This window comes from Larus michahellis, chromosome 7, assembly GCF_964199755.1.
Source record: "Larus michahellis chromosome 7, bLarMic1.1, whole genome shotgun sequence".
Taxonomy (NCBI): domain Eukaryota; kingdom Metazoa; phylum Chordata; class Aves; order Charadriiformes; family Laridae; genus Larus; species Larus michahellis.
Genome location: NC_133902.1, coordinates 54,774,223 through 54,790,425, shown reverse-complemented (window position 1 = coordinate 54,790,425; position 16,203 = coordinate 54,774,223). Strand labels below are relative to the sequence as shown.

The following is a 16,203-nucleotide window of genomic DNA, read 5'->3' as shown; positions in this document are numbered from 1 at the left end:
CGCAGTTGAAAAGGATACTCAATAAAATTGAAAGTTAGCAATTCCAACTGAGAAAAGGAATTAATTGTCCTTTCAAAGTGTAATTAGACTGTATAACTTACTGCCAGTCAAGATTCTTGAGCCAAAGCTTCAGTAGAATTCAGAGGGATTGGATGATTATATGGGTAATAAGACTACCCGGACTACTTATTTCTAATCAAAGAAACAGTTTTGAAAGGGATTAAAAGTCTTTGTTTCTGAAAGTTGGGGCTTGAAGGAATCTCCGCAAGGGTTTCCAGACTTTAACTGAGGGCAGATTATACTACACATACATTTTGATTCCCCCCCCCATCTTTCTCTAAAGATTGCAGTCTAAGATGCTGAACTAGATGAACTACAAGTGTAACTGAGAATGACTTTTCCTAAGATCTAAGTTCTTGCTATGCTAAAAAATGGGGGGAAAAGAGAGAAAAAATAATTCCTGCAATAAACTTGATTAAAATTTAAAGGACTGTGTAAATCATATTCAAGATCAGATCCCACCTTTTGCGGAATATATATTTTCACATTTATATTTTTCTTCATGTTTGAATACAATCAAGAACTATTTTCAATTTGTATTGGCTTTACTTTTGCATATAGTGGACATTGGTTCTCCTGAATTTATCCTGAACTAATTCTAATGGAAATAAGAAAAAAGCATAATAATTAGGTATCTTTTCCCTATTCTTTCTCTTGAGTTGTCCTATATATTTCTCCTTTCTCTCTGATATGGTATTTTGTTTAGAAACATACACATGAAGCCAGCGTATGTACTATCATGAAGTTCATGACCAAATTTTTCTGTGTAAATTTTGTGATACTTTCTAACTGAACTAATAAAAAAATCTATATGCAAGAGAAATTAGGAGTAAAAAATTTAAATGTACATCTTGGTCTCTTCTAAAATAACAGATAAAACATCCACTCTGAGAAGGTGAGAACACAAAAAATTTACATGTCTTCCAGTGATTTTTTTTTGTGAATAAAAATAAGTAGAAACAGCAGGTTTTCTTCATCGGGTGTTAGGCTGTATCTTCAATGCTGGACGCGGTTCATTGATGCTGGGACCTGTGTACGCACTGAGCAGCTGCACAGTGCCACAAAACAGAGTTGAGAGTTCAAATTAACTGCTAAGTAAGTGGTAAGTGTTGTGTTGAAGGGATTTTTTTAAACATCTATTAAGGAACAGTTGCATACAATCTGGGGCTGTGGAGAGGCACGTAGAGGGTAGAGGACACCCGAGCACAGCAGTTACAAAGTCACCATCTCATCAGAATCACTGCCTTTAAGCTGCTTCACTACGTGTTCCTTCAAGGATATTCGGCTGTGTATTTTTCTTTTACAGGCTCCCTTACCTTGGTCGGGAACTCCAACATAACATTGCTGAAAATCTTTTGGCTATTTAGATATCTGTCTTCAGTCCTGCATAATATCAACAAATGTACAGAGAAGCATAGCGCTCTTACAGGCCACCGCTCTCTAGAAGCTCTTAAATTCTGATGCCATGGTGGGATTTTTTTGTACTTAGGTTTTCAAAAACTCTGTAGGAAATATTTTAAATGCAGCCAACGTTTTTCTCATTTTCACTGAGTGTTGAAGGTATTAAAAATTACATGTTAATATGTTTTATTTTTAGCTAAAAATTCTACTTGCAACATTTATTCTGAGTTTGAATGTGGAAATGGTGAATGCATTGATTATCAGCTGACTTGTGATGGCATTGCCCACTGTAAGGACAAGTCTGATGAGAAGCTTTTCTACTGTGGTAAGCATTTCCAGACGTTTCACCTTCACATTCCTGTCTTGGTTATACGCGCTTACATTGGTTCCTCAGAGACTTTTCTACTTGTGTTCATACCAACTGCTCACCAAGACGCACAGCAAGAAAATGCCAACTTACACATTAAAAAAACCTTGACATTATATGGATAGAATGACTTATTTCCTTACAAACTTCATGTATTAGCTGACTGATATTTTTAAAAAGCATCTTAAATATTCTCATATTTCTGTCTCTAAAACAAAACTACAAAACCCCACAGCTAGATACTTTTTCAAAGATGAAAAATTGGGTATTTTCAGCTTTAATTTAGCAATTTTGATTTAGTTTTCCATATTTAATAAGATTCTCTCTGATTGTGAATAGAAAACACCAAAATAGCAGTATTATAAAATGCAAAAATGGCTGTGTAATAGAAATCTTTCCACCCGATTTTCTGTTTGTTTATAATATCATTATTCTTCACACCAATCAGTCTCCATCTTGCAACAAGTTAGACCCAAGGGTGTCTACTCTTTACTTTCACATTTTTCCCAAAAGATTCTATCTTTCTCTTTCTTTTTGACCTGATAATCACTAACTGCGTCACTTCCAGGTTTTTGGTGTCCAACTGAGTTTGCCTGCTGCAGTATCTAAAATGCTAGTGTTCAAATAATTTTCCTAAGTCACTGAGTCGCCTTAGAGAACTCACGTATCCTGCGTATTAAGTGTAATCTCCTTCTTGCCTGTGTGCCTGTAACTCTTGGCTTTTCCTTTTTTCTGGATATTCATATTGCAGCCTTGGTATCTCTTCTGTTTCCCATATGAACAATTTCATGTTGTTTCAAACCCACCTATTATGTTTATACCTGCCAGCTCGATAGTTTTATGAAACTGTCTACTTTAATTCCAGGAGTTTGCTTCTGCCATTTTAATAGAATCACGGACTATCTCAAATTGGAAGGGACCCATAAGGATCATGGAGTCCAACTACAAGGTTGATGCTGAAAAAAAAAGAAATGGAATAGCACTCTCCTTTTTTATTCCTTAAAGAAATTAACATCAGCCCTCTGAGTATAGCAACTGATACTTCGTAATGTTTTTTTCTTCTTTCATCTTCAATTTATGCCCCATTAGCTTTCAAACTTCTATGTGATAATTGCTTTGATCGTGTCATGTAAAACTAATAACAACATTCCGTCAGATAATACATGTAGACAACTAAGGAGGTTTGTTTGTTTGAATCTGAAAAAACCCACGTCAGAAAAGGAAATAAGAATATGGAATATACAAAATACTTCTAGTTACCAGGGGGGAAAAGCCCTTGAATTACAAGTGACAGCTTTAAATCACTGAAAAGTAAATTACTTATGTCTGTGAATTCCTTCTTGGGTTTCCTTACTAAGTACGTCTACATATTTGTGTTTATGTGTGTATCTTGCTTAGACATAAGAGGTAATTTAAAAAAGCAAAAAACCACCACCAAAAAACCCCAGTCAGCTATGTTCTTATATGGATTAAACCTGTTTGTCTCTACTATTAATTTTAGTCATTTATTTCATTCACAGTTCATGTGAGAAAGATTAAGATTGCACGTAGTTTCTTTTACTTGGTTAGGAGAGGAGAGTAGGATGAAGGAATATAGAGAAAGCGATCTGGGAATAAATAAGAAAGTTGTAGCTGGTGAGGAATCTCAAAATACTCTTTCTTGTTATTGCAGAGAAGTTATCTGATATGTCAGTATAGGTTTGAGGTTTACTGAGCTGCTAAAACTATTTTAGACTTTATTCTACAGTACTGAAAAACCATAATTGCAAGATCCAACAATTTGCCTTTCCCTGGATTCGCCACATAATTTTATGAAGGTTATATTAATTTGTAGCGTGACAGTGTACATTTTGCCTGATTTAAATCAACCGTACTGAACTTTTGGCTACACATTGGAAAAAGCAGGAAGAACTGCGCTTCTGTCATGTACTAGGTCTTATACAGTCTGTTGTTTTCTGAATCTGATGAAGTACAGGATGCTGGACTCATTATTATTGATCAACTAATCCAGTGAACATTATTCATTTATTATTGTGGCATGACTTCTACAGTGGTTAGGACTTTAATAAATAATTCCTTGATTTTCAAACATATCAACATATGTAAAATTCGTACATTCTTCAATCGTGTGCCTACTTGAGCAAAACACTTGCAGAATTGGTATTCACAAATTCAGAAATTTTTCCAATAATGTTTTTTGTTATTTTACTCTCCATTTATTCCTGACTTGGTTTAAGGCAAATTTGGTATGTTTCGTCCTCTTTGATAGAATTACTGATGCTATATGCAAAAATTGTCATATGCCTGACAAAAGTGTGTCTAAATAAGTGCATTTAAAGCACATGGGCCTTTTATACTATGAGATAATGCAAATTGGGGTTTAGGCTTTCCTTTTTCTTTTTTGTCATTATTTCGTTCTTTCTCATTGTGCTTTCATTTATTATTCTCTATGTGTTTATCAGTCCCAAGTTCTTCTACTGGAGAATAAATGAACAATTTCTGAAGATTTTCCCGTAGCTTCAAAAGCATTTTCATTTCCAGTGTTTTTCTGGAATGTTTGTCTTGTTTTAATAAAAGTGTCTAAATGAAATTATATGCTTGTACTTCCCAGAAAACAGAGGCTGTCGGAAGGGTTTCAAGCCATGTTCTAATCGTCGCTGTGTTTCAAGTAACAAAGTATGTGATGGTGCAAATGACTGTGGTGATAACTCTGATGAATCTGACTGTAAAGGTAAATGCCAGTTACTTCCGAGGTGACTTCAGAATATTGCTCCGTAAATACTTAGTATCTAAATAGAAGTAGCTAGAAAAATGCATATAGCTTTGTTGGAATCACAGGTGCTGGGGTTTGTTCCGTTAGAATTCAAAAGCCAGCGGGTGCACCCCTGTGTTGGGATTGCTATGAAGACCAGTTTTGGTTTGCACCTGCAGTCCTCTAGAAGGAGAGTGCTTTTGGCTATGGAAAACTCCAAAAACACACTTTCTGCTTCTTCTGTGAAGTAATGAGAATCTCTACTACAGATGGAAGGGTTAAAAGATGGGTGATTTCTTCTCTGCATCTGCTGCACCGTTTCTTCTTTGAAGCAGCTAGTGTTCTATTTCTTTGCTTCTCAGATGCATGGCAATGTTTGTGTCCTTTGCAAAACTTACCAGAATTGTTCTCCTTTTTATATCAGAATTGTTTTTCTTTTTATGTCTTAAAACATGAATATTTATATCTGTGCATCAGCCAGTGAATAAAGTCTAGCTAGTAGACAAAACAAATACTTCCTTACAATTCAGAAAGACCGGAGGGGAAATTATTCCACAATATATAGCTAAAACCTATGTAGCTGTAGTAACTAGCATTTTTTTGAAAGCATTGCATGGATTTTAATCATTTAGCTGAATATGAGTAGAGAAAAAAGCATACAGGCAAAAAACCCAACCTGCTGTTACATGAAAGAAATATGAGAGATTCAAAGATGGTCCCAAAACTGTTTCCTCCTTCCTCACATGGTGATTATCTCAAATTGAGTTGAATTATCTAGACACACACTTTGGTCTCAAAAAATAATATTTTTTTCAAGTTGATTAGATCTTATGTTTCTACTGAATTTTTAACTATGGAAGGTACAGTGTGTTCTGAATACCTCATCCTAAAAAGGTAGAGGGTTTAAACACAATACATATAATATGCATCCGAAGAGTCTGTTTAGTACACAAATTTACATCTTTTATAACCATATGTTACAGATTCAACGTGTGCCTCAACAGAATTCCATTGTGCAGATGGGATTTGCATTGGAAAATCAGCACAGTGCAACCAGATCATTGATTGTGCAGATGCTTCCGATGAAAAGAATTGCAGTAAGTTTGTGTTTGTGCTTCTTTGTAGCATCTGTTCTGTGATTATTCCTTGTTATACAGCAGTTAATTCATACTCATTACTAGTTGGATACCAGCAGCTGCATGGTCTGTGCAAACTCAAGCTAAACCTGAAAACCAAACTCTAAGGCTCTCAATCTGTATGAGGTGTCCTGTAGTCTTTTACTGTTTTATTTATTTATTATTTACTGTCTCTTTCCAGATAATACAAACTGCGCTTATTTCTATAAACTTGGAATAAAATCTTCAGGATTTATTAGCTGTAATTCAACTTCCCTTTGTATACTGCCAGAATGGATATGTGATGGATCTAATGACTGTGGAGATTATACAGATGAACTAAAATGCCCAGGTAACTGTGAAAAAGAAAAAAAGAAAAAAATATTACGATTCTCAAAAAGTGTATTCTAGTATTTTTTGGTCTTTTTTCTAATTGTGTTGTAAAATATTTATTCAGGCAATACTATTTATTATATTATATTATTATTTTATTTATGGAGATAAATATAACACTGAATGCAGGTTTTTTCACCGCTCTTTACTTTGTATTTCATTAGATTACTCAAATTATTACAAATTACTAACGCATTTCTCTGAAGAAAACTGTAATGTCTGACTTTCTATTTCCTCAAGGTTGTGTCTGTCATCAATCACTTTTATTTAAGTAAAACATCAGTCATTAAAATGTCAAGCGCATCAAGCTTCAGCACAATCACTCGGGAACTTTTATTAGCTACTACTTTAGTGGATGGTATTCCTTTTCTTGTTTACTTTTTTAATGTTCTCTTTTATTTTGTTGAGGTACTTTGAGTAGGCTGACAGGGTAGAATCCAGGGTTATTGCTTGTGTGATTGTTCTGCTCTTCAGCCAGTACAAAGAGATCACGGTACACCTGAGTCCCAGCCCCAGTGCTGAGATTTCAGGCTTCCAGAAAAGGGAGAGGTATTTACAGATGGAGATTGTGTTGCTTTTCTAGGGTTCCCCTGTCTATTTCTGCTCTCCTATGGGAAACACATTACAGCCTCATGACATGTAGAAAAAAAAAATAAATAAAAAAATCACAAACTTAGTGTCTTGGAAAATGAATCATATGAAAAACTTATTAAAATAGAGATGGACAAAGAACCAATAACAAGAACAACTGAGGCAAATATCTTACGTGGAAGAAACAAGAAGCAAACTTATTTGGCTTTTAAAGTTGTTTTTTTTGACTTCTTACCTGAGAGTTTTTCATGAGAAGGCACAATATTAACACATTGGAAATACACATTTTCAAGATACGTGTGTGTATAAATTTGAAGGAAAGCCTCTACTTTCGTGAGAGTTTATGATGCAATTTTTATCAGAATGACGGGAGGAAGTGTTAACGAATTTCAGAAGATAACATAAAGTTTTTAAAGTTTAAACAGTTTTGCCTTCTGAGGCTATCTAGTAGCACTGAAGGGAGAGATCCCTGGTGCAGGGGTATTGTGCTTTTATGCAAGACTCTTCTGCAGTCTCAAGAAGTGCTCATTATCTCATAATCATGGTTTTAGCATCTGCTTTCTGTTACTGCATAGGTTATTTGGGTTATCCTAAATTCTGAAGTGTTGTACAAAATCAAACTCTTAATGTTGAATAAGTATAAATAGTTAGCTGTATTATGAATAAATACCTATTTTCTGATTTTGGGGGGGTTGTAGGATTTTTTTAGGGTTTATGCAATCCTTAACCCCAACCATTAAGACATTTAGTACCATATCTAATGTTAACCAATGAAATATTCACAATATTAAATTCTTACCTATGAAGGGTGGCATTTATGTGTTCGCTCCTTTATTACTCAGAACCTCTCATTTAAGTTTGAGAATATTAAGTACAATATGTAAACATGCCTATAAATAAAGAAGCGATAAACTGTATTTAGAATGAGGATACTTTAATGAACACAGGTTTATTGACACATATTTGTAGGGTTAGGCCCATCCTATGAAATTCTGATCAAAGTGAGAACAGTGCACTAGTGAAGAAACTCTGGGGATAACAAGTCCGTATCTGCTTTCCTGCACCTCAGGCTTTTATGCAAAAATCTATAGAATTAAAAATTAGTGGTATTTTTTGCTCATAGTATTCCTGTTATTGCTATCATCTTCTAGAACTTCATTCACTCTCAATTTCTAGTCTACGTGTATTCCAGTTTACAGCTGGTCTTATGCTGAGAAGGACCTTGTCGTCCTTCAGTAATCATGTCCTTACTCTTTACTTGCAATGGCAAATAAACCAAGGCATTTTAGAATTCCCGCTTTCAAGACAGGGATATCTGTCTGTGTCATCTTAGTCATCTCAACCTCTAGAATATTCTCTTGAATATACCGGAGCGCCATCCAGTATCTCAGATGAAGTCATACATGTGCCTTGCATCGGTGAAAATGCATTTTAATTTTTTTATGTTCGTTTTCATAATTGAATGGCTCTAGATTGTAATTATCTTCCTGTGACCAATACCTCTCACTTTCTTCTAAGAATTATTATTTAGCAAAAATAAATATTTACTAATTAATAAATTTGATTAATTAGTCAAAATAAAACTTTTAATTTTATGTTGTTAAATACCATCCTGTTTTCTACTAGCCTAGTAATTAACATCATCTGATTATTCCCATTTAATATTGTGTTTTTCTGTGTGATAAGACCATTGTGTGACCAAAAGGTTCTGTTAGAAGTCTCATACATTTTGTGCCAGCGTTATCGATGGAAGTATTACCAGGCTCCAGAAGGAACCTAGAACGTCAGCACTAACAACAGTCAACCTGACATTAAGAACTTTCATCCTCCCTATAAGCCAGATGCCTATTCGATTATAGTTTTCATACTAATTTCCATATTTTCCAGTTTATCTAATAATTCTTTAGAATTTGATGTATATAAAGCTTCGCTGAGCTCAAAACAGATTTACTGTATTTCCTTTTTTTATATGGGGACTTTTCATACCAAAGGAGATTCTGAGGGCAGTATGCTATAGCTTCAGTAAAGTAATGTTGCAGAAGTAAACTAATGTTGCATTTTATTCCATAGTCCATTTATTTGTATTACTTTATTCTGCCTTTCAAATGTGTGCCAAAAAGTTCCATCATTTTAATGTGTGACTAATTGCCTGGATCATTCCTCCCTTTACTTGGAAGGAATGCTATTCCAATTCAACCTACATGTGATTTCCTTCGCCATTTCATTCAAAACTGACCAACTTCGGCACATTAAGTTTTCGAGAGTTGTTTGTATTATGAATATGATAATTCCCATTAACAGTCTTTGTTCAGTGTCATTGTTCTTACAGAAAATTAAGGCAAAATATTCATTTTGGGATGGCTATACATAGACACTCTTTAATATCTACCCAGTCATCAGAGACATCCCACTTCTTTCTTTATTCTTTTTTTCTATTCATACAGTTGAAGCCATAAAAATGATGACTTTAACTTTCTTTTTAAGAGAGAGAGGAGGGGGGGAAACCAAAACCAGGGTGAATAGCCCCGGTACATTTAAGAAGTAATAGAAACCTTGGTAGAGAGCTTCAGTGATCTCCAGCGCTCACCACTAGTTTATATTCCCTGGGTTTTCCCAGGCAAAGACCTTGCTTGAGATTTTGAAAATAACCCGTGCCACTCACTAGATTAATATTTGCGCTTATGTCATGTGTTTTCTGAGCGTTCATAAAAGTCAAATTATAAATTACTTTCATGCTCTACAAAGAAAAAATGCGAGGAAGAAGAACTTTTTCATTTGTGACAAAGTCTAATTTTTTGACCCCAGCACCGGTGGTGTAGCCAGTCAATGCGTGATTTAGGATTGTGGTTTGTCTCAGTGAATAAGACAAAAAGACTGCCACATTCAGGTTATCTTGTTGATAGTGGCAGGTAGATCAGAAGGGCAATTTCTTCAGCAGGTGTAAAAAAACCAAGCAAAGTTGACCTACCTGAGCTCAAAACCTGCAAACTGAACTACTTTTCTCTATAGGTCCTTTTAATTTAGTTTGAAGCTGTGCTCTGATTCTTCTCTAAGCAAGTGAAGTATTTCAGCTCCCTAAACTGCTTAGCTATCACTATTTTCTAATTTGTATGAACACAATTAAATAATATAAATAGTATTTTTTTGCCTTTTTAGGCATAAACACTTTGCTGTCCATCAGTGTTCAGAAATTTAGCAGAAATGTATTAGGCTCCTAATCATACTAGTAGAGACCATTTTACATTACATTCTTTATTTTATCACAGTTCAAAACAAACCCACATGTGAAGAAAATTATTTTGGTTGTCCTAGTGGAAGATGTATTCTGACCACCTGGCTTTGTGATGGGCAGAAAGACTGTGAGGATGGAGTAGATGAATTGCACTGTGGTGAGCGTTTTATCTTATTTGTATTTCTGTAATCACTAATGCACTTTAAAAACAGAAAGAAGCGTGCATTTATCTCACAGATTGAATATAGAGCTATATGAAAAGGTTTTTAATGCTACATTTCCAGATTCAACTCTCTAATACTTCACGCTGCCAATATTTTAAGCTGTCTCATCTTTTTTTTTTTTTTCTTCTCCTAAAGATACATCTATATACAGACTTTTCTATTGCTTTAACATTTAACGATTTCACTAAGTGTTCATGATTCCTCGTTAGGAATTAGGTTCTTATCAATATCACAGAATCACAGAATCTTCATGGTTGGAAAGGACCCTTAAGATCATCGAGTCCAACCAAACAACCTACAATCTCTGCCCTTCAGAGCATGCCCTGAAGTGCCACATCTAGACGTTTCTCAAACACCTCTAGGGATGGTGACTCAACCCCCTCCCTGGGCAGGCTGTTCCAGTGCCTGACCACTCCTTCAGTAAAGTAATTCTTCCTGATATCTAATCTAAACCTCCCCTGCTGCAACTTCAGACCATTTCCTCTGGTCCTGTCATTATTCACTTGGGAGAAGAGGCCAACACCCACCTCTCTCCAACCTCCTTTCAGGGAGTTGTAGAGGGCAATGAGGTCTCCCCTCAGCCTCCTCTTCTCCAAGCTAAACATGTCCAGCTCCCTCAGCCTCTCCTCATATGACCCGGTCTTCTGACCCCAACAGGAAGTAACCAAAACAGACCTTTTTGACATAAAAATAGACATTACTTTGCATCAGAGGCCATACAGGTATAATTATTTAAAGCAACAACAGAAGTGATGTGAACAAAATACAGCATAAACTGTGAACCAGGTTAAGAGTCCATTCCGTCTCAGATCTTTTCGCTTCTTAACTCTAGCTAGTTGAGGAGCCATGCAGGTTGGTTTTGCTCATAGTGAGAGCTGGTCTTTTAACTTAAATTTGTATGGATTAACTGAACGGATTATTTCTATAATTAAGTTGTAGCAGAACAGCAAAAGGTAGCATCGAGTTTTCCTATTCCCTATTTAAATAAAACCTGAGATCTGTTTTGGGGTTTTTTTTGGTTTTTTTTTGCTTTACCACTTAACATGACTGAAAGTTATACATTACTCCCTTCATGACCCAGTTTCCATTAACATGCCTCCATGTTTGGTTTGCAGTTTACATTGTATTTATACATCTTACAACTTCAAATTTGGAACTGCTGTGCACCATGAGAATCAGAAGGTTTTGTGTTGACCACATTTATCAAGTGCGACTCAGTTTTTACATTTCCAGGTTTTGTTACACATACATACTTATAAGAAATATTTTAATACCTATTAGCTGTTATTTGTGGATTTATTGCTCTTACCCACTTTGAGGTGTTGTTACAATGCTACTTTTAAATTCAGGCTGTATTACCCAAAATTCTTTTTGTTGATAATATAATGTTGTCATCAGTTAAAACAAAATGAATTTTATTCTTAAAGAAGTCTGGGAAAAGTGAATGATTTGAAGTTTTCAGGCGTAATAGTAGCACTTATTTAGAACAGTTGTGCAGACTGATTTTTGAAATGCAGAAGCGAGCCATCAATTTCAATGTGTACGAATCAAATAAACAGCATTTTTTCTTGTGAGAGAAAATAACGTGAAGTCTTTTAAAGATGCAATTAAATACTGCAATACCAACAGGAAGGCAGTGTTGGAAAATTTGGACCGTGCCATCTCTCCCCTACTACCAAAATAAAGCGGTTCGCTATAGTTATAACATCCACGTGAAATACAGAAACCAGATGTATGTTTTGAAAGTGTTTGTCCTCATCTCACTGGCAAACCGTTTAAAGATATTAGAATGTAAGTGTTTTGAATGTTTTGCTATTTATTTATGTATGTATTAAAATAAATAAATGGCTAAATGCAAACTCTTAGACAACCCGGTAACATCCTGAATGCCAAGATTAGGATTACACTGTATTTGAGTGTTTTAATACACAAAAAAATAGGGAGGACAGAAGGGAGCAGTGTGGAGGTTCCTAAACTGTGCTAGAAAACACAGGGAGCACAGTGCTGTTGTGAACCTAACAAATGCAGTGATTGGTATTATTCCTAGATTCATCTTGTTCATGGAACCAATTTGCTTGCTCTGCCAACAAATGCATCTCTAAGCAATGGACTTGTGATGGTGAGGATGACTGTGGAGATGGTTTAGATGAGAGTGACGCTATTTGTGGTAAGTAGAATGATTTTAGTTCTGTGTTGTGTCAGATCATACGTACCGAAAGAGACCAAGCGATCCAAGAAGGTGGTGGAAAGGGAACAAGTACAGCATCTCCAAAGAGCATAAGCTTCAAGGAGAGGGTGTTAAGGGATATCTTCCCCCAGGCCCTCCAACCCATAGCTAGATACCCTTTTCATGGGGACTCTGTGATTTGTGTGTAGTCTGTCAGCAAAGATAGAAATGGCACACCAGCACGGGCAAGAGGAGAACCAAACTTTATGCAGTTCCCATCTTTGAGGTAGAACCCCTGTATCATCGCTATGGGAGTTCTACATTTCAGTGATAGGTGCTTGAAGGTTCAAAAGTTGGTTTTGTTCCTCCAGCTTTTTCTCCTATTCCCTTTAAATTTTTGTATATACAGTCATAAGCATTATTGCGTATTAGTCCTCTCAAATTCCCAAACTCTTCAAATTGCATAAGAAATTGAAAATTTTACTTTCATTCTGGGGCTCAGTTGACTGGAAGTGTAAATTCTTTTTAAAAGAAAATCCCATTGTGTCAAGTCATACTGTCACAATGTCATGATACTTTGTGCATTGTTCCCATCCTTATCTGTGCTGTATTTTAAGACTTTCTTTTTATAATTTCAACTTCTAACTTAAATAAGAATAAAAGAGATCAAGATGACTTCAGATTTTTCAGTCTTTAAAAATCAATATTTATTTAACATCAAGTTTAACTTCAGAAGTATCAAAAAATGGCAAATGAGTATAAGGAAACAAATGTTGTCCCTGTTGTATAACTAGTACAAAAAAAATCAAATTTTTGAATTTGTTTTAGTATTTTATTAATTTCCAATGAAAATTAGTAGAAAATACATGGTCTCCTTTTTAGTGAAATATATTTAACTTAAATAAGAGAATACATGGGTTGCACAAAAGTTTAGTTCCACACAGTGTAAAATTAATCCTAGGATAGAATATTCTTATCTGGAGAAATCCCAGTTAAAAAAAAAAAAAAAAAAAAAATCAGTCAAAGAAACAATAGGTTGAGTTAGAACTGTCAGATATTTTCTTACTCCCACTACTGTTGTTCTTGGTACACGTTGTTCTCTTCTACATGGGGCTGATTCATGCAAGGTTTGAATGCCTTTAGTCTCCTGGCGTAGGGTACAGTCATGCGAGGATCATACGAGGATGAGTTCTGTCAGTCCAAACAAGACCATAAAATTGGTTTGAAAAGTTAATTCTCTTGGATAGTTCTCACGAAGTAAGGTAAATTAAATTTCCTTGCAGAAAATTGTGACTTGAATAACTGGGAAGAATGAAATAAATAGTAGATTGTCAAAATTTTATTGTAAAATACAGTCTTAGCCAGTGTGTTTATCGTACTGTGCAGAACAAAATCTTCTTTCGGTTTTATTTTAAGATAAACCCCCCTTAGTTATTACCCATTACCTTAAAAAAAATAATAAATCAGTTAAAACGTGTTCAAGATGCACAATTAATGTTTTTTTAGGTTCAGTGACCTGTGCAGCAGATACGTTCAGTTGCTTGGGCTCCCATGCCTGTGTTCCCCAGCACTGGCTTTGTGACGGAGAGAGAGATTGTCCCAATGGAAGTGATGAACTGTCCACAGCAGGCTGTGGTATGTTTGCATGTTAAATATGTATGGTGTTACTTTTCTTGGTGCTTTTGTCTTTACAATAGCCAGATGTTGTTTGTGTCTGTGGTATCATACCCTTATACTGTCAAGATTGTTCGTAAAGATTGATGGACCACGTGTAAGTGTACGTACCAGGATCCTTCCATGTTTTAATCAGCCTAACATCTTCAGGTTTTGTTAATATATACTGAGGCACACCAGCTGAAGATCAGTCTGTGTGTCGTGTCATCGACATTATACAGCACGTTTACTCGTGAAAATTAGCACATTCGTGACCATGCAGTTTTTTTCCTCGTCCTGAAGAAACTGCTGCTGCATGTCAGGGAGGTTGTGCACCAAAAAGGGTGATATATTTCTGTCTCCAATTTATGCTGTCTAATTGTTCAGATCTTGACATCTGTTCCCTATGACCTGGTACTTACAGTCTTCTGAGATACGTTTCTATTAAAAGTGTCAGGAGTTCACTCGCAGTTTCACCAGGGGTTTTCTTTTATTAATGTATATAAAAATGGTATAGGTTAAAAATATTGAAATATGTTCTCTCCACTGAATGGATATTCTGTCTCTTACCATTTTTAGGCTGAGTTATAATTTGAGTATTTATGGGTTTTAAAGAGCTTTTGTTCAGGAGCAGAGTAACATAGGAAGGATCTCTGCTTCCCAAATATTCTTTTCCTCAGGGGCAGACCTTAGGTTAGTTGTAGGCATCGTCAACTTCTGAAGCCTTTACGTCTTGGATTACACGAGATTTTAGCTATCTGTCTAGTGACGATTAGCTTTTTCTGCTGTTGAATTACGCAGTGCTTTTCGTATGACTCAGAAGTTATGGTTGTATCTGTTGAATCCACTCAGGCTAACTACTTCTCATTTCATCTTTCTGTAAGAAAATGGTTGTATATCTTACTGTTCTCAATTCCATTTATTTTTATGTACTGTATTTTCCTTAGCTCCTAATAACACTTGTGACGAGAATGCTTTCATGTGCCGTAACAAAGTCTGCATTCCCAAACAGTTTGTATGTGACCATGATGACGACTGTGGAGATGGATCGGATGAATCTCTGGAATGTGGCAAGTATAACAAAAGTAGAGTAAACAGAAAAATTTCAGACTGTTAACTGTAAGGCCTTCTGTGAGGTCTGTTAATTTAAATCACTATTCTGATTTGTGGTTAGCTTTTAAAAATTGTTTTAATGTTAACTTGTAAATTAAGCGTTTCTGAATACAGCTTGGTATCAAATTGGAGCTGGAGCTACAATGACAAATTGTTTGCTATAGTTGTGACTTACAGTTGATTGCTAATAACATTTAACAGAATTTAAAAATGTATAGTCTATAAACTCTTGTTCATTATGTATGTGTCTTTTATATATCTTTGTCTCTGTACGCATTTTTTTTCTATCAAATAATGATCCATCTCTGCCATGATTATCGCTGCAGTCAAAGGGTATCAACTAAAGCCAGACGTGAATGTTTAATTTTCACCATTCATAGGCATTTAGGGGTTCTTACATTACATGAATGTCTGTAGGGTGCATCTAGAATCATAGAATCATAGAATTGTTGAGGTTGGAAGGGACCTTTAAGATCATCGAGTCCAACCTTTAGCCTACCCTGACAAGAGCCACTTCTAAACCATGTCCCTCAGTGCCCCATCTACTCTTTTTTTAAACACCTCCAGAGATGGTGAATCCACCACCTGCCTGGGCAACCTATTCCAATGTTTAATAACCCTTTCAGTGAAAAAATGTCTCCTAATATCTAATCTAAACTCCCCTGACGTAACTTGAACCCGTTTCCCCTCGTCCTATCACTTGTCACCAGGGAGAAGAGGTCAGCCCCCATCTCTCTACAACCTCCTTTCAGGTAGTTGTAGAGGGTGATAAGGTCTCCCCTCGGCCTCCTCTTCTCCAGGCTAAACAACCCCAGCTCCCTCAGTCGTTCCTCATAAGGTTTGTATCTAGGCCATACTCAGAAACATCCACCTATCTAAATGGTATTTATAGAAAATACAGAGCAGACATTCTGTCCAAAAAGGCAAGTTGTTCATGATCATGCCTGATTTTGTGCAGTTAAAATCTATATTGCTTATTTACTCTATGAAATGCTCTCAAGGGATGAGAACCCCAGCAGAAGACAGCTAGCTCTGTATTTTAGACATTTCCATTGTATGCACCACCTAAAGAGTGTATGTGCGTAAATGGTGCGATTAGACATCCAAAGACTGTAAGAAAAAGAATGTTTGGTAT

General features: G+C 35.7%; 1 protein-coding gene across 11 annotated transcripts in view; it reads left to right on the top strand.

The window, feature by feature from the left end:
- Positions 1-16,203, top strand: part of LRP1B (LDL receptor related protein 1B) — a 743,839-nt gene that overhangs the window by 599,007 nt on the left and 128,629 nt on the right. For 9 of the 11 annotated variants that reach the window (XM_074595863.1, XM_074595857.1, XM_074595859.1 and 6 more), the window contains 8 exons: positions 1,658-1,786; positions 4,440-4,559; positions 5,564-5,677; positions 5,898-6,047; positions 9,946-10,068; positions 12,183-12,302; positions 13,809-13,937; positions 14,903-15,040. In XM_074595863.1, coding sequence (XP_074451964.1) covers positions 1,658-1,786; positions 4,440-4,559; positions 5,564-5,677; positions 5,898-6,047; positions 9,946-10,068; positions 12,183-12,302; positions 13,809-13,937; positions 14,903-15,040 — 1,023 coding nt within the window. The remainder of the gene's footprint in view (positions 1-1,657; positions 1,787-4,439; positions 4,560-5,563; positions 5,678-5,897; positions 6,048-9,945; positions 10,069-12,182; positions 12,303-13,808; positions 13,938-14,902; positions 15,041-16,203) is intronic. The other 2 variants (XM_074595861.1, XM_074595855.1) reach the window with 1 other exon arrangement.